The following is a 20,996-nucleotide window of genomic DNA, read 5'->3' as shown; positions in this document are numbered from 1 at the left end:
GTGTTTGAATATTCCATGTTCTAAAATAAATGTACAAATACAGCAGATCCATTTAATCATCCCATTATGATTTAGGGGGCTCCAGGGATATTAGACTCAGAATGACTGTCTCCACCACTTACTAATGGTATAAATTTAGCAAGTCACTTAACCTTTCTGCTCTTCAGGGCTTCCATTTATAACATGGGGTACTGATTTGTACGGTTGTTGTAAGGAGTAAATTAAGGAGAAAAAGTAGGTAAAGCCGTTGGGAGAATTCAAGGAATATAGGTTCCTCTCTCTCTTCCCTCTTTGATTTTGGGCCTCAGTTCTAACAACAAATATGAATAAACTCTGGATAACAAGACACAAAAGGCCTTAGTGCATCTCTGAAATTAATCATGTCACCAGGGAGGAGATGGTGTCCGCAATGTTATGTATTTTCCTACTGATAAACATTGCCTTCAGTTGATTCACAGGAACAATAAATAGGACTTGGGTAATTAAACAAGCCTCTTAGATGTAGTCTCTAAATTACCCAACAAACACCTATTAAAACTAAGAATGGGAAATATCCAATTCAATGACCCATCCTAAAAAACTTTTTTAAGAATTACAATTAATAACTGATCAATAAATGATTCTATTATTTAGCTTCGAGAAAGACTCTACAAAAACACTTCCATTTCACTTTTGTGGGTCTAGACAAAACTTCTGACTCAATTAATGAAAAATAGCCCTCATGTAGGTTGTCTGGCATGAATGTTTAGAGATAACTCTTATTTTTCTGTAGCAGCTTCCAGCTGATTTCTGATTTCTCACAAGGACTGACCAGGAGGTGAAGTTAGATTCTTGCCTTTACAAAGCCTACAGTTTGGGGTCAGCCCTGCTTTTAAAATACTCCACATGGAATAGTTGTCAAAATCTTTCACGTTACCAGGGTGTGGAACTAGGACAACACAAATTGCAACTCTACACAGGTTCAAAATGTTTTCTTAAAAAACAACTTCCTAACAGTCTGAAATGCTGTGATCTAGCTGGAAGTCAGATTTCTCTAAACTTACCGACAACTTTTGTCGTTGTGGAGCAGATGCTGTTGGCTGCCTAACCAACCTATTATTTACCACCTTCAGTCTTGCCAACAGTACCCCAATAAATCAAAGTCTGACTATTAGATCATCATATTTATGTTTTTGACAAATTCATTCAGAATGTGCACGGTCACTTTTTTATTACCACACCCAAGTTAGACTAGTTCTTTACTGTTATTCTTTTCCAGATCACACCCTTTGCTATGGCTGTTCATAGTAATTAGTATAGGACTTTTCTAGTCCAGCAGAAGTTTTGTGTTTTTTTGGTAACTTTCTAATTAGCTCATCTATAATTCTACTTCATTCCTTGTGTCTGAATTATGCAAGTAGATTAAGGCAATTCTAACTAGCATTTATTTTCCTTTTTAATATTAACTAACATTTATTGAGTGCTTACTATATGGTAGGCACTGTGCCGACTGCTTTACCTTTTTTATTATTTAATTAATTATTATTATTTTTTTTGAGGAAGATTAGCCCTGAGCTAACATCTGCTCCCAATCCTCCTCTTTTTGCTGAGGAAGTCTGGCCCTGAGCTAACATCTGTGCCCATCTTCCTCTACTTTATATGTGAGACGCCTACCACAGCATGGCTAGCTAAATGGTGCCATGTCCACACACGGGATCCGAATCGGCAAACCCCGGGCTGCTGAAGCGGAACGTGCGCATTTAACCACTGTACCACCTGGCCGGCCCCTGTCTACTTTTGTATATTTTAAATTCTAATAATTAAAAAAAAATTTCTTTTTCTAGTACTTAAGAGGGGATGTTCATTAAGGTTACAATAAAGTTACACTATCTGAGCATGACTACTGGCTCATATCCAGAAAGCCTCTAACCAAATGTAACCTAAGTCATGTGGGATTTTGCAGTTCTGCCACTGACGACAGGCAGGGAAGAGCAGAGGGGTTGTAGATTTGAGAGAAATAATTTTTTAATGCCCTTCTACAATACCCCTAATGTAGAACTAAAAGCAAACATAATTAACTTAAATTTGACATTTAAATCTTGGTTTAAACAAAAAAAAAGGGATAGGGAATATTTTCTGTGGTTTATTTATTGAGAGTGAAACTGTGCTACAGTCAGCTAAATTCTTAGTTGTGCTTAGAATGTGCTCCCTCCTACATTCTACTCTGGAAAAATGAAGCTTCTTATTCTTTGTTAGAATCCTGGACCCTGAAATTGGCAGTTATTAGGATTCCACAGACAGATGGAGTGATGCTCTATTTCAGGCTTTGAATAGCTACTCATATAAGTTGACTTTTCTGTGCATTTGTATTGAGGAGGATCCAGCTCAGGTTGGTGTCCTGGGAACCAGTGAGGCTCGCGCTTAAATCCTGAGGGAAGAGACAAGAGAAGGAAAGACAAGTGGAATGAGTCAACAATAAGGAGTCTTAGTAACCGATCTCACTCTTATTTCTGAGGAAATAGACAATGAATACTGTCAAAATTGAAAAAGAGAGAAATCATTCACTCATTCTTTCACTTATTCACTCATTCAGTTTACTTTTATTTGAGTTCCTTCTACATTCCAGGCACTGAGTTAGGTCCTGGGAATATAAGAATTAAAAAGAATAGTCCACCTACTACGGGTTGAAAGTGGTGTTTTGTTGTTGTAGCTTGTATCATATGTTGTTTCAAAGTAGTGTCCAAACTGGAAAGAAAAAGTAATAGATTAAAAACATAGGAATCTCTAACCAATATTAGGAAATAAAGTACACAATGACATGAATTCTAACAGGCTGTGCCATATTTAAGATCGACTAGAGGTCTATATGTCATTAGCCTATATTCTACTAACTTTCGTATCTTTTGTATGTTTGTTTGTGTAGGAGAGATCTAAGGGCAAGATGCAGATAAAACATAAGTCTAGGTAGGCAAGGACTAGGGAGCAGCTAGCCTGAGATAGAAGGCATTATATATTTCTGGAGATGAATAAAGTCTGAACAGAAGCAAGAGAAAAAGAGTACTACCCATCCTTTTACTATCTTATGATAATATAATATTCAATTTCATAGTGAAGTGAGATACGTGTTCCATTGAGGACTGCTGCCCTCCCCCAACCACTTGGACAGAAGCCTGAGAGACCTCAGCATTGGAAGTTGTCAGATTCCTGACTCTCAAATAGCTACTGGTGTTTCTTTTGCTAACTGAAGGAAACAAAGAAGAGAAAGTTGGATTACCTGGGAAGGCAAGGGTTTGGGCTGCACAATATTCCTTAGGTCATATCTTTCCTGGTTCCAGTTGCCCATCAGGGTATGGTTCGAATAGGCATTCTCATTAGTGGTGCATCTCCATCCATACTGGCAAAACTTGGACATATCATTCCAATCGGTCCACACTTCAGCATGGCCATCTGCATTAATGAGGCTGCCATAGTGTGGGTTTGCAAGGTAACGGGCAAGAGACTGTCTCTGGAAATAGGTGAGAATAGAAAAGCTTGCTGCACAAACCAGAGAGCAGAAAAGGGATCCCTTTCTTACCCTTGGCCAAACATTACATAAGCACATCTTACTAAAGATCTAGGCTTTCCTCCCAATGTAATTGTTGTGGTTCTGTTTTTTTCTCTTCAGGTTCATTGAATGCTTTGACTTATCCTCTCAATCAGCAGTAGTGGATGACTATGTAGATTAAAGGCCCCCCACCAAAAGACAGGAAAACCTTCAGTATCCCCAATACTATATAGAGAACTAGCTAAATGTTCAGGTAATTTTGAGATGTAGGAGTTTAAGGACTAAGAGTATTCCTATAGTCGAAGAGAATAGGGAGAAGTGAGAGATGGATAACTAGATAACACAATAAATGATCAATAAATAATAGTTTCCTTTCTTCTATGCCCAGGTCAAATGCCACTTCCCCCATGATGCTTTCTGTCAAGTTAACTTCTCTCTCCTTTGTCTCATACTGAATTTTATGTTCACATCTTTCTATATTTATAACTTTCTACCATATGTTAGAATTCTTCAAGTATGTGTCAAATATCCTATGCTGAACTGTACATCCCTTGAGAACAGTATCTGAGTCTTACTCATTATCGCACCCTCTCCTTTTGCCTGCCCTCCCAATCAACAGTGCTTCGCACATACCAGACGACAGGTCTGAATTTCAACTTTTTGTAAGGAATCAAAAGCCTAACCATTTTTATTTTTGGCCAAAAGATGAGTCTGGTATCTTGGCTTAGGAGAGCAAGATAATACCTTGTCTGAAGAACAGTAATTTGATGCTGAGCTCGTGTTGTCTGAAGATTTTATAAGAGAGTGAAAGTAAATCTTACTCTGCCATTCCATGTTCTTTAAAGGAAGAGATGTTACCAAACCTGGCCCTCCCACTTCTCCAAGCAAAGGAAGAATGTAGATCACCCAGATCACCATAGCCAGGTGGTCATGATTTCGGAGTCACCTCTCACCCACCTTTCCACAGGTAGGGACACAGCCAATACTGTAGGTTAAAGGTAGCTACCCTCACACCATGTGCCTTTGTGAAGATAAATGCACACACTGATGTCAACAAACAGCATGATGACTAAAGAGTAGCTAGGCCCACAAAGTCTAAGAGGCCTAGTACTCAGACTGCAGACCAAGGTGACACTATGCCTGGGGCTCTAAGGACAGACATAACCATCCACTTAGTTGTCTAAGCCTGAAACCTGGGGCTTACCTTTGATTTTGATTTCTCTTTCAACCCGTTATATCCATCCAACCACTAGGTTTTGCTGATTTTTGAATCAGCCCACTGGCCTCCATCCCCACTGCCAGGTTCCAATTCAGATCACTAACAGTCTTTGTCTCCATTACTGCACTAGCCTTCTATCTGATCTCTGCCATCAGCCTTTTTCTTCTCCAGTCCTTTCTCCATAGGAAAGCAGAACTTTTGAAAAGAAAAATCTAATTGTGTCATCTTCCTATTTAAAATCTTTCAGTGGCTCGCCACTGTTTTCAGAATAAGGTTGAGATTGTTAAAATAGCTTACAACACTCTACACGACCTGGCCCCAGCTTAACTCTTCAGTCTCATCTGTTCCCCACTCTCCCTGTAACTACATTTCAGGCAAACTCAATTACCTCATGCTTTTGTGTATATTGTTCCTTCTGCCTCTTCACTTCTCTTGACCCGGGTAAGGGGTACTTTTTCCCTTCCTTGGCTTTCAACTCAGGTTCACTTCATCCAGAGAATCTTTCCACTTCACCCCACAACTTGGTAAGCTTCTGCTGTGTGCTCTCATAGCATCCTGAATTACTCCACTCATAACACCGCATCCCACTGTCTCAGAATTGCCTGTTTTGCTGTGCATTCTCCACCAGACTACAAGCTTAGTAGAAATCACAGGCCACATCTTGCTCATCCATGTATCTAATCGCACTCACAGTGGCCTGGCACATTACAGGCACTCAACATCTCTTGAATGAATAAAAGGTAGGATATAACCACCTGGAGAAATCCCGAGCAGCAGAGGCAATGGGCAGCAGCAGCCATTTCTGACGAGAGGAAGGCTGTTATAAAATCCTCTCTGACAACAACTTGCAAGACACAGCCCCACCTCTCCTTGGCCTCAGCCCCGCCCCGCTTCTTTCACCCAGAACTCGCCTCATGGCCTGCCCCTCTGCGCTAGTGACTGCTTGTGACCTCATGCAGGTGTGACGAAGTCGCTTAGAGCCGGCCTCGGGCTAAAAGACATTTATTTTGACACTCCCGAGCGGGTGGAGGAGCAAGGGGACGGGGTGGCCGGTTTCTCGCTTTTGCATTCATGTCTATCTTCCTCCATGGATGTCAAGACAACCGGACGCTGTGGGCGCGTCATCAACCAGCGACCGGTGAAGAAGAGGTGACGAGAAACCTGCGAAGGAAGTGACGTAAGAAACGAGCGCCTCTGAGAACGCCAGCAGGGAGCATGTGGAGGCCATGGCCCCTCGGCGCCTCCTGTTGGTTGGGGAGGGGAATTTCTCCTTCGCCGCCGCTCTGAGCGAGACCCTGGATCCGAGCACCAGTCTAACCGCCACCTGCCTCCAGCGCCCGGCCGACTTGGCCCGGGATCCGGTGGCCCAGGAGAATGTACAGCGCCTGCGCGAGCAAGGTAGCTAGGCCCGCCCCTCCACGAAGCCCGGTGCCTCTGCCCGAGCCGCCCTAAGCGGAAAGGGTGGGCATGTGGGGATCAAAGAGACGTGGGGGCTGCTCTTGATCACTCCGTGGACAGTTTACAGAGAGTACGCTGTGTGCCTAGACCTGGATTGTTTTGCATGGTTCAGGTTAGGGAGAGGTTTCTCTGGTTCCAGGTCTTAAGATATACTTCTGTGTATATTTTTTGCCAGGTACAGAGGTACGTTTTGGTGTGGACTGCACCCAGCTGGCAGATGCCTTTGAACTGCACGACAGGGAGTTTGATAGAATTTATTTTAACTTTCCACACTATGGACGCAAAGCTGGAGTAGCTAAGAACAGGGAGCTGCTTGCCAAGTTTTTCCAGAGGTGAGGAAAGGAGAGCATTCACAAGTAAAATGTTTAAGATGTACCTTACAGTTCAAGTGCTCAAACATTTTGGTTTGGGAAGTAACGTGTACATGTGTATGATACGTTTAGAAAGAATACAGAGCTCCAAGGGAGCCCACAATCTAGTTGGAAAGGCAGACATACTACCCTAAATACTAAATGAAAGTACAAACTGTGTACTCTTGAGTGTGTAAACGGAGGATCACTTATTTTTGACAATATGAAATAATGGTAGCCAATATAGCCTAATGACTAAGAGCATGGATTTAGGAGCCGAACTGCCTGGATTCAAATCGCCACCCACCACTTAATAGTTGTGTGATTTTGTCAGCTTACTTAATCCTTAGATGCTCTTGCTTCCTCATCTATAAACAGAGGATATTAACAGTAACTATCTCATAAAATTATTGTGAACTTAAAACAGTGCTTTACACTGTTATACTAAAACTTATAATACTGTTGGAGGTCTCTGTGGGTCATAGTTGTCAAGAAACTTTTCACACAGACAGTATTTTAAGTTACTATTTGAAGTATAGAATTTCAATAGGCAGGAGGGGGGTGAAAAGAACAACTTTCTATATGGGGAAGAACACCCTGATCAGTGAATGATGTATAGAAAGTTTGCAGACATTGGCCCTTCTATGACATATAGATGAACAATGCAAATACAAAGCAGGGTAACACCCTGGTCAGCCACAAGTATCAGTTATGAGTTTAACACTGAATTTACATTTTTATTTACTTGCAGTTACTTTCTCTGCATGTTTGAAGTCTAATAGATCTTTGCAAATAGGTATAATTGGATCTTAATTATTTCAAAGCCAAACTCTCTCTCTCTCTATATATAGCTAACTCCTGTGGTAATTTCTACTTGTTTCTGATAAATGTCTGGTGTCTCCCTCCCCCGGTTAGCTGTACAGACGTTCTTGCAGAGGAAGGAGAGGTCCATGTGGCATTGTGTAGAGGACAAGGTGGGACTCCTGCTGATAAGCCCATGAGAGAATGGCACAACAGTTGGCAAGTGGTTGCCATGGCAGCTCTGGGGGGATTCATTTTAAGTGATGTGTATCCCTTCAGCTGTGAGGCTGTGCCAGGGTACAAGAGCACTGGCTATAGGTAAGTAAGAACAACGGTCTAAGCCTTCTCCTTTTTTCATCCCTTTAATGATGAAAAAAACATCTCCTAGGCAAACTTTTCCCCTGCCAATTTCCTGATTTAGTCCCTAGAAATATTTGCCTTCTTTAATAATGACAGACTTCATAGTTGGTGTCTGTTTTGCCAGGAGTCAAGATAAGTCCTTTCATGTAGAAGGTGCTTTGAACCATATCTTTACCCGGAGCCTACCCTTTGAAGGTTTGCAACCCAGAATCTTCAGGATCAAACTGGGTGACCAGTGGTTTTCCTTTCCAGAACCAGAAGCACTTGTAGGAAAGTTGAACAGGTAACCTGTTATTTTACCAGAAAGCACTTCGATCTCTAGTTGTATCTTGATTGGCTTGATGGCAACCATTTACTGAATGGAAGCTACATAAATTGTTAATAATGGTGGTACTGTGAATACTTGTCAGTCTGGCCTGCAGAAGCCTGTTTAGAATTAAAAATTGTCATATTTTCTGGTGTATTGTGGGGATGATGGTGTCAGAAATCTGAAACACATGATGTGTCTGTTTATGGTAGATGATTTCTTTGTTTCCTTTCAGGATCAACTTAAAGATAATTTTTTCTATACATCTATTTGTGTTTTTAATTCTAGCTACATTATAGTTATTTTAAGTTAGAAGAGTTATTTTTTCTGTGTGTTTAAACAGGGGTTTCCTAGAAGCACCTTCATGTCATCCTGTCAAAACCATAAATGAGAAACTCATTGCTGAATTGGACAAAGCTTTCCCTCTTAAAAGGGTGAAGTGTTCCTTCCCTTTGCTGCCACAGGGAGGCACCGGTGTTGTTACTTCTTGGAACTGTGACATTCTATCAGCTGCCTTTTGGATTAGTTTCCACGAAGATAATGCAAATTCTGAGTCCCTGACTGGTGGGACAACAGAAGATATGGAGGACTGTCTAGTGTCATTTTCAGAACTTAGCCTTCCCAAGAGCCCTGGAAGAGACAGTAAGGAAGAAGCTCATGAAGGTATCTATAGCCAAGCCAAGATCTGCCTTAGACCTTCTCTCCTAGTTCATGTTCAGGCTGTCATCCAAGCGCCAGACTTCCTCCCAGGTTCTCTGCACATCCTCAGTGGACCTGTCTTTCAGAAGTGCCGCATTTCGCCTTTCACAATGCCAGCATTTCATGAGACTTTGTTTATCTTTGGGTTTAGTGAAAATCTGAAGGATGGCTGCCTTCAGTCACTACTGGATCACCTGAAGGGCATTCTAGATAACCTTCTAACCCAGACATTCCTGGAGGGCTCTAAGCTAAGCAGTTCGGTGGAATTTGTCTTTCAACCAAATGGGAAAGATTATATGATTAATGTAAAGTCTCATAATTTGGGCCCAGATTGTGCCAAGGATCTGATTATTGGGTCTGTCATCACATCTGCTACAAGCATTTTACACGAAGACCAGTGTTTTGTGTTTGTGTCTATGAACTTGGACCTATTAGCCATGCTTGTCTGGAGTATCTCTGACTGGAGAATGTTGTGGACCTTTGACAACCGTTTCCTGAAGAATTTTGTCCCTGGGAAAATAGAACCCTTTAAAAGCTATTCCCTATATCCTCCATGCTATGTGCATGATATTAGTTTTTGGTTAGATGATAAGAAAGGATTTGATGAATTAGAGTTTCATACTTTGGCCCGAGCAGTGTCCCAGGACACTGTCATATCCATACAATTCCTTAGTTGTTTTCAGCATCCAAAGACTGAACAGGTCAGCCTTTGCTATAGATTGACCTACCAGACCTGTGACAAGGCCCTCACCCGGCAGCAGGTAGCATCAATGCAGACCCAGTTTAGGAAAGAGATTCAACAACAACTACATGTGACTCCTCGGTAGTTTAGTAAATTCATTTCTATAGTGTGATCCTCCTGGGTGTGGGCATAGATGAAAAAGACCAATTTGTAACTGGTAGTCCTTCTGGACTGTGTTTTTTGTAAAATTTTTTACCTCGTGACTATAGCCATTGTGGGTTGACTCTAAAGATATTTGTAACTCTGTCACTTAAACTTATAGACTATACTGAGATTGGTGACCTTTGGAGCTGTACAATATTTTGATCGTGAGTAATGACGAGGAAAACAAACCAATAAAACAGCATCTTGTATTTCAGATGCTCTGTTGATGAAGAGGCGGTAGAACTTGAATGTCTCATCAAATATGTTAAAAATATATTTTCCACACTGTCAGTTCTTCCTCCCTTACCTCTATTGTATCATCTCACTAAATCAATATACAAGAGTGGTTTCTGGACCAACATGTATTAGCTTGGGTAAGTTACAAGCGCTCCATAATTAGTATTGGGATCATCGTCATTTTTATTCTGTGGCTGACTACTGTTAAAGTTATGGAACTAATAGAGTTGACACTGGGGTCTGTCTGACTCTAAAGCCTCTGTTCTTTCTGCCACTTTGTGTTACTTTGCTTCTCCTTCCATCGTCTTCTTCAACAGTAACCTCTCAACTTTGATTAACTCTAAACTTTGCCCCCCTAGATTTTGGGGTCTTCTGTTGTAAGCATCTCTGAGGGACACTGGGAGATTGGCACAGCCCAGGACTCTGCAGAATGGACTACTCTAATGTGAATTAATGTATGTTCATGTTAACTAATAGGTAGGCTCCACAGACTGGAGTTATATTGTAAAGTCTGTGAAGGAAATAACTGTCTTATTTATTCTTGTATTTGGAGAAAAGCATGTGGGAAGGCAAGAATGGAAGCAAAGAAACAAATTAGGTTATTATGGTAACACAAACGAGAGAATGGCGACCTTTATCAGGGTGGTAAGAAGTTGTTAGATTGGGTAATATTTAGAAGGATTTGCTGATGAATTAAATATATGTGCATGGGTTGGGGGTGTGGGGTTAGAGAAATAGAGGAATCAAGCAGGACTCCTAGGTTTTTGTCCTGAGAAACTGGAAGGAAAGAAGTGTCATTAACTGGAATGGGAAAATTGGCAAAGGTTTAAGTTTGGGGAGTGGAGTCAAGAATCAAGGGATCTCTTATGGACACGTGTGTTGCTTACCTCTCCACATAGGTTATAAGCTAATCAAGGGCAGGGAATATGATTTATAGCTTCCTTCTATCCCCAGTAGTGCCTGGCACGTGGGTGAGGTAGCATTTGAGATGGATCTTAAAACAAGGGCAGGGATGTGATGGGAGGATTGTTAGGCAAGGAGCCATGCATGCATTCCAGGCAGAGGACATACAGGAGCAGAGGTAGAGGTAGGCAACACTAGGGGCACTTTTCAGGCTAGTTAGTTGGAATGTAAAATGTGTATAGGAAAGTAGTGGGAGATAAAATTAGAAAACTAGGTTGAGGCTGGAGTTAGTTCATGAAAGACTGATAGAATAAGGTGTTTGTACTTGATTTGGCAGGCAATAGGAAAAATCTAGTGAGTTTTATTAGGGAAGCAACACTACTCTTCATTTTACTAAGGAAGAGTTGTGCTTTTGAAAGTTAATTGGACAGTGTTGCACAGGATGAATCTGAGATGGGAGATCCCTGTAAGAATACTATTGTAGTAGTCCTAGGCAGAGGCAAGGAGGGGCCTGCATTAGAGTGAAATGAAAAGGAGATGGATATATGAGATACAGCTAGGCTGGGATGTCTGAAATCGGTAATTAATAATTTCATGTAGGAATTGAGCAATATGATAAATCTCCATTTTCAAAATTTGGGAATTTTTAGTATGAAATTCTCAACCTAAATAAAGAAGTAAACTGATGCAGGCTGAAAAAATAATAAGTTTATTCAGGAATAGCAGAGGAATTGCAATTTGCGACAAGCAGGCTATAGGTTTTAGGAGGATTGGGGAGGGTTGTTTTGAAAAAAAGTTCATTGCAGGGGTCCAGCCCATGGCCGAGTGGTTAAAGTTCTGCCTGCTCTGCTTTGGCGGCCTGGGTTCACTGTTTTGGATCCTGGGTGCAGACCTACTCCACTCATTAGCCATCCTGTGGAGGCATCCCACATATAAAGTAGAAGATTGGCACAGATGTTAGCTCAGGGCTAATGTCCCTCAAGCTGAAAAAAAAAGAGGATTGGCAACAGATGTTGGCTCAGGGCAAATCTTCCACACACACACACACACACACACACACACAAAAGTTCATTGGAGAAGAACAAGAGTTAGAGGTTGTTGTGGTTTCTTATTGGCTGCAAGTGGTGGTTAGGGCAGGAAGGGATATTCCTTTTCTTAAAAGCAGGAGATGAAATTCCCATGTGAAAAATGTCCTCCCTTGTACCAGAAGAAAAGTAACATTCCTATCATCACAGATAAGTTGAGACCAGAGAATTTTATACAAAGAAGTCTAGACAAATAGACCTTGTTATCTTCCTTCTTCCTGCTGGGTATGCAGGCTGCAAGGAGTGGTACAGAAGTGAGCGCTCCCCCTTCAGGGCTTTCTGATTCCATTTTAAATGAGGTTTTCCTTTACTTATTTTGACAAAATCCTAACCTGGGAAACTGTCAAGTCAGCACCCTCTCTATAAACTTGTCTCAGTTACTGCTACAGTGCTCCACAGGATGGGATGGAACTCTGACTGGGGGAGTGGGCAGAGTGTCAGGAATAGAATAACTCCTGAGAGTCACAGGCGTGATCTCGCCAAGGTGCCCGTATAAAAATCCCTGTATGAAATCAGTTTTCTCCTGACCTTCTGGTGGGAAGACCAGGGGCTTTGTAGTAAGACAGACCTGGGTTGGAATATGGCTCCACCATTTTCTAGGTATGCAACCTTGGTCTTCAGTTTCCTTATGGATAAAACAGGTCATTGTATTATATTTTAAAAAGATAAAATATGTAAAATGCTTACCATAATGCTGACATAGCAATGGCAGGGACTGGTGTCTGGTTGAATTTGTTGCAGAATTTCTTCAGTCTCACTTTTCTTCTTCTATATTCTGCTATTGTGGCTTTGTCTCTCTGAAGCATTTAAGTAGCTACAGGCTGCCTCTGTCAATAAAACACAGGGCAAGCATCAGTGACCTTTTAAAAACCTCCCCTTTTGTAGGCAGCTGTGCTGTGATCTTTCAAACCTCTGCGCACTCACTTTGTATAGTCGTTGAACCACTTTCTACCTGTGCTTTCTTTGAAAATAGGGGACCTGGAGGGAGGTTTTTGTAGGAGAGTGGAGAATGCAGAGAAGTGAAGGAGGAGAGAGTTGGAGGGAGGGAGGAATGCCCAGAGTTACAAGTATGTGGAAGGGATGGCTGTGATCGTGAAAGTCAAGTCTGAGGTCCCATTTCTTTTCTACTCAGGGATTTGCCCCAGTTGGCCAGAAACGCTATAATTGAGTCTTTTCTGCGCATGTCAAAGTCTTTTGTCCCTCGGCGGACACCGTTTGCCAGCCAAAGCTATGTCTCCACGTTCGCCGCCCTCGTAGGGTGCCGAATGCTACCTGCTTGTCCACGTCTGCCATGGCAAGCCGAGGGGTCCGGCAGCGTCTGAAGGGAAGCGGGGGCAGCGGCGGGGACACGGCCTCCGCCGCGGACAAGCTGCGGGAGCTGCTGTGCAGCCGCGAGGCGGGCGTCGGGGAGCCGCGGAGCGAGTAGGTGTGCGGGCGCGGCGGGGGCGTGGCCGGCCGGGCGCCTGGGCGCGGGGCCGCCCCCGGGAGGGTCCTGTCGGCGCCGCGCGCGGGGCTTCTCCCGGCCGCCCGGGCAGTTCTGCTCTTCCTGGGCGGGCCAGCGTTGCTGTTCGCCCCGCTTTAGATCCCCCACGTCGGGTGCCCTGTTTCTTGTTAAGAAACCCCGGAGTGCAGGTCTGTGAGGCTTCAGCCCAGGCCCGGAGTGGGCTGGCGTCCGGTGGTGGAGTTGGCGGAGTCTCTGTGGGAGGCGTTGGCGAGAGCAGAGTGTACCTTTGTCGGCTCTCTCCCCCAGCTTCCTTCATTCCCTCCAAAGCCGTGACCCTTTCCTTTTCTGTGTGGGCCCCACACGCTCCAGCGCCTGCAGCCACCTCTCTTCCCAAGCCCGGGGGACTGCAGGGTAAGGAGCTGTCAGCACCGGAGTTGGAGGAGGTTACGTGCTTTGCACATATTAGGCGTCTATACATTTAAACAAGTGGGGAAATGCATAAAGCCGCGGAAACTAATGACCTTGTTAAGAGAAGAAAAAGAGCTTTGTGGCCTTCGATTGAGCAATTAGTTGGCTTGGGATAAACTAAGTGTCATAGATGCAATGAACTAAAGTGTATGAATTAACTTACACGTTAAAAGCAGGAAGTGGAACGAATCATTAAGGTTGATTAAGGTCTTAATTCATTTCTTATTCTATTCAGAACAGTTAACGGCTCACCTTTTTAGCTGAATAACTTAAGTACTTTGATGTCCCTTGCCATTCTTGTCCTCTCTGTCTAGTTTTAGTCCTTCTGCTTAGCAGATCTTCCTGACACATACTTCTTTTTGCTTCTGAGCAGGTTATCTGGGAACAAAGCAGGACAAGTGTGGGCACCTGAAGGATCTACTGCTTTCAAGTATCTGCTCTCAGCAAGGTTATGTGCTGCTCTCCTGAGCAACATCTCTGACTGTGATGAAACATTCAACTACTGGGAACCAGTAGGTGATTTCTTTAGTTTTTGTTGTTGTTCTTGATTTCACTGCTTGGGACCTTGTTACCAGTCAAGATACAAATAGTATACAAATGTGACTACTAGTAACATAACTTTATTTTCACTTTTGTATTCTAAGCTGATGATTTACCTACTATTGAAGGCTATAGGAAACTTGGCTGTTTTACAAAAAGGTGAAATTTGTAATTTTCTTAAAACTTTTTTTGGATCAAAATTATACTTTGAAATAGTTTTTTATTTTTTTATTTTTTAAAGATTTTATTTTTTCCTTTTTCTCCCCAAAGCCCCCCAGTACATAGTTGTATATTCTTCGTTGTGGGTCCTTGTAGCTGTGGCATGTGGGACGCCGCCTCAGCATGGCTTGATGAGCAGTGCCATGTCCGTGCCCAGGATTCGAACCAACGAAACACTGGGCCGCCTGCAGCGGAGCGCACAGACTTAACCACTCGGCCACGGGGCCAGCCCAACTTCGAAATAGTTTTTAAAGTTAACTGCTGCTGGGGCTGGCCCCGTGGCCGAGTGGTTAAGTTCCCCCGCTCCGCTGCAGGCGGCCCAGTGTTTCGTTGGTTCGAATCCTGGGCGCGGACATGGCACTGCTCATCAAACCGTGCTGAGGCAGCGTCCCACATGCCACAACTAGAAGGACCCACAATGAAGAATATACAACTATGTACCGGGGGGCTTTGGGGAGAAAAAGGAAAAAATAAAATCTTTATAAAAAAATAAATAAAAAAAATAAATAATGTTGGTAAATAATATGCTTATACTGCTAATTCTTGATTTATACCTTCATAAGTGTGTTGACTTCCTATTATAGAAAATTCAGAGGTGAAATTTTCTGACCTCATTTTGTATCAGAAAAATAAAGAAGGCTTAGTGTAAGTAGTTTAAGGAAAATATAAAATTTAGAATTTCTCTGTTTTGGTTAATGAGTATTTTTAAAAAAATAAGTAGAGGGTAAAATTCAAGCTTTCGATGTTGATCAAACAGTAATGTTGTAGAATTTATAATGGCCGAATGTTTTTCAATATTGGGTCATTTTGATTCTTATCTATTACTTGCAAATCTTCTTGAGAATTTCAGCATTTTTGTGTATCTTTGTCTCATTCATATTTTTGCTTAGAAATTTCATCTGTATTCTCTTGACAAGGATTTTTGGCCATCTGTTTTGTACTTTCAGACACATTACCTCATCTATGGGAAGGGGTTTCAGACTTGGGAATATTCCCCAGCTTATGCCATTCGTTCCTATGCTTATCTGTTGCTTCATGCCTGGCCAGCTGCGTTTCATGCAAGAATTCTACAAACCAATAAGGTAAGGGCAGACCAACCTGAAAGCAGTCACAACTGATCAAGAGGTGAGTCTCTGAAAGAGTTTAAGAAAAGGACAAAATAGATTGCTAGTTAAGAGGGGACTTTTTTTCCAGAAGAATCATTTATTCATTCATCATTCAACAAATATTAATGGAGCAACTTTTATTTGGTAGACTTTGTTAAGTACTGTGGATGTACCAGTGACCAAATCTCTGCCCTCATGGAATTTATAGTTTAGGGGGGAAGATGATTGGTTGAATAAGTAATTATAAATGCAGTGGGTCTTATGGAGGAAAAGTACTGTGCAATGGGATAGCATATAAGGAGAGCCTAATTCAAACAGTGTTGAAGGATAATTAGGAGTTACCTGAAACCTAACCTGATTATTTTTCATAAATTTGGCTATTATGTGTGTTGGCATGGATTTCTTTGGATTTGTCCTGTTTGGAGTTTACTCAGCTTCTTGAATCTTTAGGTTTATGTCTTTTGCCAAATTTGGGAAGTTTTTAGCTGTTATTTTTTTGAGTACTTTTCAGTCCTGCCCTGTTTCTCCTATCCTGAGACTCCACTGATATGAATGTAAGAGTTTTTATTGTAGTTCCACAGGTCCTTGAGGTTGTTCTTTTTTTTCCAGTCTATTTTCTCTGTGTTGTTCAGATTGAACAATCTAATCTTTCAGTTCACTGATTCTTTCCTGTGTCCCCTCTGTTCACTGTTGAGCCTATCTACTGTGCTTTTATTCTGGTTATTGTATTTTTTCAGTTCTAAAATTTTGATTAGGTTTTTTGTTTGTATCTTCTGTTTCTTTACTGAGACTTTCTAATTTTTCATTCGTTTCAAGCTTGTTCTTAATTGCTCGTTGAAGCATTTTCACAATGACTCTTTTAAAACTTTGTTGGATAATTTTAATATCTCTCTCATCTTGTTGTTGGTATCTGTTGATTGGCTTTTTCATTCAGTTTGAGATCTTCCTGGTTGACAAATAATTTTCAGTTGAAACTCAGACATTTTGGGTACTACATTATGAGACTCTGGATCTTATTCATGGGCCCATCTTGCTTCCTCTGCACCACCCTGTTCCTCTTATTTAAGCCTCTGTTTTTTAAAAAAAATTTTTGAGGAAGATGAGCCCTGAGCTAACATCTGCTGCCAGTCCTCCTCTTTCTGCTGAGGAAGACTGGCCCTGAGCTAACTTCCATGCCCATCTTCCTCTGCTTTATATGTGGGACTCCTACCACAGCATGGCTTGCCAAGCAGTACCACGTCCGCACCCGGGATCCAAACTGGCGAACCCCAGGCTGCCGAAGTGGAACGTGTGAACTTAACTGCTGTGCTGCCAGGGTGGCCCCTAAGCCTCTGTTTTAGCAGGCTTCTTTTCGTACCACTCCTGCAGGAGAAAAGAGGGAGTTCTCCACCTTGTTACTGCCAAGTGGGAGTAGAAGTCCATGTTCCCCAGTAGGTCTCCACTGATACCACCCTAGTGGGCAGAGTAGAGGTACCTCATTATTGCTAGGTTGTAGGGGGAGGTAGAAGTCCAGGCTTTCCAAGTGGTCTTCACTGACACTGTGGTGGGAAAGGGAGCTCATTACCACCAGTGAGGATGAATGCCATGGCTTCCTGCTGGACCTTTGTTGGCACGATGGGGAATGGGGCTGCAGTTTTTTTTCTGGAGTACTTGGCTAGATTAGAGTGGTTACTGTCTAAAAGTTTTGTGTCTTGCTAGGCTACCCTTTTCATGGTCTTTTGGCTAGATAGAGCAGGCCTTGGCTGGTGTTTTTTTGTCTGTACCCATTGGTATTTCTAGTTGCTAACTTCTTTAGCTCCAAGTCTAGAATATAGAAGGCAAAAAGAAAATCCAGGGAGCTTAACCATGTTGTCCCTCAGGTCCCAAAGTCCCTAGCCAGTCTATCTTCTTCTCACCTTTCAGAGTCTTCTTATGTTTGTTTTACATATAACGTCCAGAGTTTTTGCTTTTACATAGCAGGAGGAGTAGGGAAAAGTATGGCTAACTCATCTTCCGTGAAGCAGAAGTCCCTGATTAGAGAACTAGAGCATAAGCAGGAGTTGTCTAGGTAAAGAAAGAGTTGGAGATGAGGGACAAAGGCCTTGAGGCTGGGAAGAAGCCAGCATGGCCTTCTTGTATAGGTAGGTTTGACATTTGGAAGAGAGAGTGAGTAGTGGACTGGATTAGATGAAACTAAGAGGTAGGAAGAGGCCAGGTTTATACAACACTTGGTAGGCTCTATTAGGGAATTAGACGTTTTTTTCCCCAAGTGCATTGTGAAGCCATGAATAGTTATAGACAGAGGAGACACATGATTGCATTTGCATTTTAGAATGATCAGAAAGGTAGCACCTGTAGAAAGTGCTACCTACTAGCACTAGTCCCTACCTACTAGATACTAGTCCCTACCTAGTATTTCATTGCTGGTTTTTTGAACTTACCAGGGAAAGATATACAGGATGAGGGACTTCATAGAGAAATAACAATATGCAGTACTTAAAGTTTTTATTTCCACTTGGATATCCACTATCACTTCAAGTTTGACATATTCAGCACAGAATTCTTCCTCTTACATCAATGATAGGAAAAGCAAGCAGAACAGGAATAAAGATTTCCCTTCTCCTCTTGTTCTTACTTCCAATCTCCTCCCTGTTAGCTTCTGCCAGTGGGAGCCAGCAGGGAGCCACTTGGCAGGGGGGAATTGTAGCTTATGGACTCCCAGCCCCAGCATCATAAGGTAGAGTACAGACAGGTGGATTATTGCTGATAGACAATATGGTAATAATTAGCACCTCTAGTGATGATTACCTTTCCGACTTCTTGCTACCCTGAACAAGAACACCTTTGTTTTGTCTCCCTATGGATCTGGGTGTGAATTTCTCTGAACTGTATACTCAGGATCCCATATGTAGATCCATGGGCCATTAATTTCATGGAGTACTGCTCAGTTGCCCTCCAGAATGGCTATACAACTTTACACTCCTTGCAACAGTGTTCGAGGTTTTAGCTTCTTCACGTCTCCTGAACACTTGATATTTGACTTTCTAATTTTTGCCCTTCTCATGATTGTGAGATGCTTCTCGTTTTAATTGTGTTTCTCTGATTACTAGTGAGGTGGAGCATTTCTTCTATTTATTAGTCATTCAGATTTCTTTTTCTGTGAATTACCTATTCACATCCTTTGCCTGTTTTTCAGTTGCTTTTTCTGGTTTTCTCTTCTGATTTGTAGAGGTTCTCAATAGTAACCTCTTGTATGTTTTAGTTACTGGAAATCCTTTCTCTTAGGCTCTCACTTCTCTGTTAGCTTTGTCTGTGGTCCTTTGTTGAACAGAAATTTTTAATTTTGATATGGTCATATCAATTAATTTTTCACTTATGGTTGGTTGCTTTGGGTGTTTCTAAAAGAAATCCTTCTTCACCATAATCACAGAGCTGTTCTTCGGTCTTTTCTTTTATTAGCTTTATAATTTTACCTTTTACATATAAGACTTTAATCCATTTGAATTTTATTTTTTATAAATTGTGGAAAGATCCAGCTTTATTTTTTGCTGTATGGTAAACTGGCTTTTCCAGCGCCATCTGCTAAATAATCCATCCTTTTCCTTCTGATTTGTTTTACCATCTCTGTCATACACCTCATTCTCATATGTATGGGTCTGTTTCTGGCCTCTTTATTCTATGTCATTGGTCAATTTGTCAGTCAGTACCGTACTGTTTTTATTATTATGGCTTTATAATGTGTGTTAATATCTGATTGATGAATTTCTCACTTTGTCCATTTTAAAATTTGTTTAAAAATGATTTCAGAATCAGTTTGCCCCTCCTCCAAATTCTGCTGGGTTTTGGTTGCAGTTGCATTGAATTTACATATTAATATGAGAATCAGTATTTTTACAGTGTTAATTCATTCCATCTCAAAAAGGGTGTATTTATCCATTTAGTTAGATTTTCTCTGTCTTTTAATAAAATTTTAAAAATATATTCATTTCAGTCTTATCTAGTCTTTGATAGGTTAATGCCTAGATTCTTTATACTTTTTGTTGCTGTTATGTGTGGTATCTTGTTTTCTATTATTTTTTCAAGTGGTCATTGCTGGTATAGAGGAACACAACTGATTTTTGTTTTTTGATCTTAATCTAACTCTTGGTGATTTTCCTTATTAGTGTCAATGGTTTGTCAGGTGAATGTCTTGGATTCTCTTTCGTCTTTGTATATAGAGTTTAGTTTCTTCTATTACATTCCTTATACCTCATTTCTTTTTTGTGTCTTTTTGTACCAACCAGGCCTTCCAGTTACCATGTTGAATATTAGTTGTTATGGGAGCATCGTTGTCCTGATCCCAAATACAGTTCTTATCTTATATTAACTTGTGTTATTTCTAACTTTCTAAGTGTGTTTTTGTACTCTTCCCAATTAGAAGAGGAGTCCTTACACGTAGACACGTTGTACTGAAATTATCTGTATTCCCAGTAGCATCAAGGATAGTGCTCAGTGTATATAGTAGATTTTCAGTATGTTTTTATTGAGTTAATGAATGATTCTGGGCATTTACTGGATCACTTTATTGAATTATTTTTGGAATTTTTTGGTTATAGTGATGAAAATGGACAGTATTTCCAACTTATATGCAGTTATATTAATCATAGTATGTATTTAAATAGAGCCTATATTCTGAGGTGCTCAATGGTCTGAAACATACCAGTATACTGTAAGTTAAAAGTTCTTTGCCATAACCCTTATTATTTTGTTATTTTTATTTCTTAAATTTATGTTCTTAATTATAAAATTAATAAAATCACATTACAGATGTTTGGAAGATAGGAGGAAAAATATGTACCTAAATCCCACCAGCCTGACATAGCCACTTTTACCGTTTTATTATATTTCTTTCCAATCTTTTTATATACTTCTGATTTCCGTAGCTATAACTCTGATGTATGAATAATATTGTGTTATTCATTTTCACTTGGTATTTTATAATATTCAGTACCTAATATATTGTGGTTGTTCAAGAAATGTTTGTTGAATGAATGAGCTTTATGTCATAAGAATTTTTCCACTGTCTTTGTAGCCATAAATTTTAATATCTGTATAATAGTCCATGAAATAGATGTAGCATCGTTTATTTAACCTTTTTTCTATAATTTGACATTTTTAGTTTTTTAAACAGTTTTTTCTAAATTAATAGTGCTACAGTTAACATTTTCATGAATAAGACTACCCTCCCGCTGCATATTTTGAGTTAACTCTGTAGGCTGGAATCATAGAAATAGGTATACTGGGTCTAGGGATGTGAAAATTTGTGTAGTGCTTGATACATACTGCTTTTCAAAATGATTATACCAATTTATAGTGTTATCAATGACAAATGAGAGTGGTTTCATCTTTAAGAATTTTTCTAGCATGCACCTG

At 41.0% G+C, this 20,996-nt stretch overlaps 3 protein-coding genes across 10 annotated transcripts in view; 2 read left to right on the top strand and 1 right to left on the bottom strand.

The window, feature by feature from the left end:
* Window positions 1-2,109: 2,109 nt before the first annotated feature.
* On the bottom strand, window positions 2,110-5,632 carry CFAP68 (cilia and flagella associated protein 68). 4 transcript variants are annotated; one of them, XM_070273605.1, is made up of 4 exons: window positions 5,498-5,632; window positions 3,254-3,484; window positions 2,654-2,724; window positions 2,110-2,407 (listed from the first exon to the last, which is right to left on the bottom strand). In XM_070273605.1, exons 1-4 carry the CDS (start codon window positions 5,540-5,542, stop codon window positions 2,401-2,403), a joined length of 354 nt encoding a protein of 117 aa, XP_070129706.1. In that variant the 5' UTR covers window positions 5,543-5,632; the 3' UTR covers window positions 2,110-2,400. The 4 variants fall into 4 exon arrangements, with proteins under 4 accessions (XP_070129706.1, XP_014596723.2, XP_014596722.2 ...); XM_014741237.3 differs by having other exon boundaries at window positions 2,658-2,724; XM_014741236.3 differs by lacking the exon at window positions 5,498-5,632 and adding an exon at window positions 4,268-4,548 and having other exon boundaries at window positions 2,658-2,724.
* A 224-nt stretch (window positions 5,633-5,856) lies between these two features.
* On the top strand, window positions 5,857-9,834 carry FDXACB1 (ferredoxin-fold anticodon binding domain containing 1). 2 transcript variants are annotated; one of them, XM_001501767.5, is made up of 5 exons: window positions 5,857-6,140; window positions 6,376-6,532; window positions 7,466-7,669; window positions 7,836-7,994; window positions 8,362-9,834. In XM_001501767.5, the coding sequence occupies exons 1-5, from the start codon at window positions 5,969-5,971 to the stop codon at window positions 9,542-9,544; spliced, it is 1,875 nt and encodes a 624-aa protein (XP_001501817.2). In that variant the 5' UTR covers window positions 5,857-5,968; the 3' UTR covers window positions 9,545-9,834. The 2 variants fall into 2 exon arrangements, with proteins under 2 accessions (XP_001501817.2, XP_070129699.1); XM_070273598.1 differs by lacking the exon at window positions 6,376-6,532 and having other exon boundaries at window positions 5,911-6,148.
* ALG9 (ALG9 alpha-1,2-mannosyltransferase) overlaps window positions 8,362-20,996 on the top strand; it is a 93,765-nt gene continuing 81,130 nt past the window's right edge. The window contains exons 1-4 of one of the 4 annotated variants that reach the window (XM_023644796.2): window positions 8,362-9,977; window positions 12,961-13,250; window positions 14,114-14,252; window positions 15,447-15,581. In XM_023644796.2, the coding sequence (XP_023500564.2) occupies window positions 13,120-13,250; window positions 14,114-14,252; window positions 15,447-15,581 (405 nt within the window). In that variant the 5' untranslated portion in view covers window positions 8,362-9,977; window positions 12,961-13,119. Of the gene's footprint in view, window positions 9,978-12,960; window positions 13,255-13,275; window positions 13,684-14,113; window positions 14,253-15,446; window positions 15,582-20,996 lie in introns of those variants that run through there. The other 3 variants (XM_070273600.1, XM_014741234.3, XM_070273599.1) reach the window with 3 other exon arrangements.

Source organism: Equus caballus, chromosome 7 (genome assembly GCF_041296265.1).
Source record: "Equus caballus isolate H_3958 breed thoroughbred chromosome 7, TB-T2T, whole genome shotgun sequence".
Lineage (NCBI taxonomy): Eukaryota > Metazoa > Chordata > Mammalia > Perissodactyla > Equidae > Equus > Equus caballus.
Note: the sequence above shows the minus strand (reverse complement) of the source record. Positions and strands in the feature narration are given on the sequence as shown.

What these genes read in the sequence shown, in the direction of transcription:
- CFAP68 (XM_014741236.3), bottom strand. Translation starts at nt 4,441, where the DNA reads ATGGTGATCTGGGTGATCTACATTCTTCCTTTGCTTGGAGAAGTGGGA. An exon ending in ATTACTGTTCTTCAGACAAG is followed by an intron (nt 3,485 to 4,267) that starts GTATTATCTTGC and finishes ACCTATTTCCAG; the next exon opens with AGACAGTCTCTTGCCCGTTA. An exon ending in AACACCACTTTCAACCCGTA is followed by an intron (nt 2,408 to 2,657) that starts GTAGGTGGACTA and finishes CTCTTCCCTCAG; the next exon opens with GATTTAAGCGCGAGCCTCAC.
- FDXACB1 (XM_001501767.5), top strand. Translation starts at nt 5,969, where the DNA reads ATGGCCCCTCGGCGCCTCCTGTTGGTTGGGGAGGGGAATTTCTCCTTC. An exon ending in CTTGCCAAGTTTTTCCAGAG is followed by an intron (nt 6,533 to 7,465) that starts GTGAGGAAAGGA and finishes TCCCCCGGTTAG; the next exon opens with CTGTACAGACGTTCTTGCAG. An exon ending in TACAAGAGCACTGGCTATAG is followed by an intron (nt 7,670 to 7,835) that starts GTAAGTAAGAAC and finishes CTGTTTTGCCAG; the next exon opens with GAGTCAAGATAAGTCCTTTC.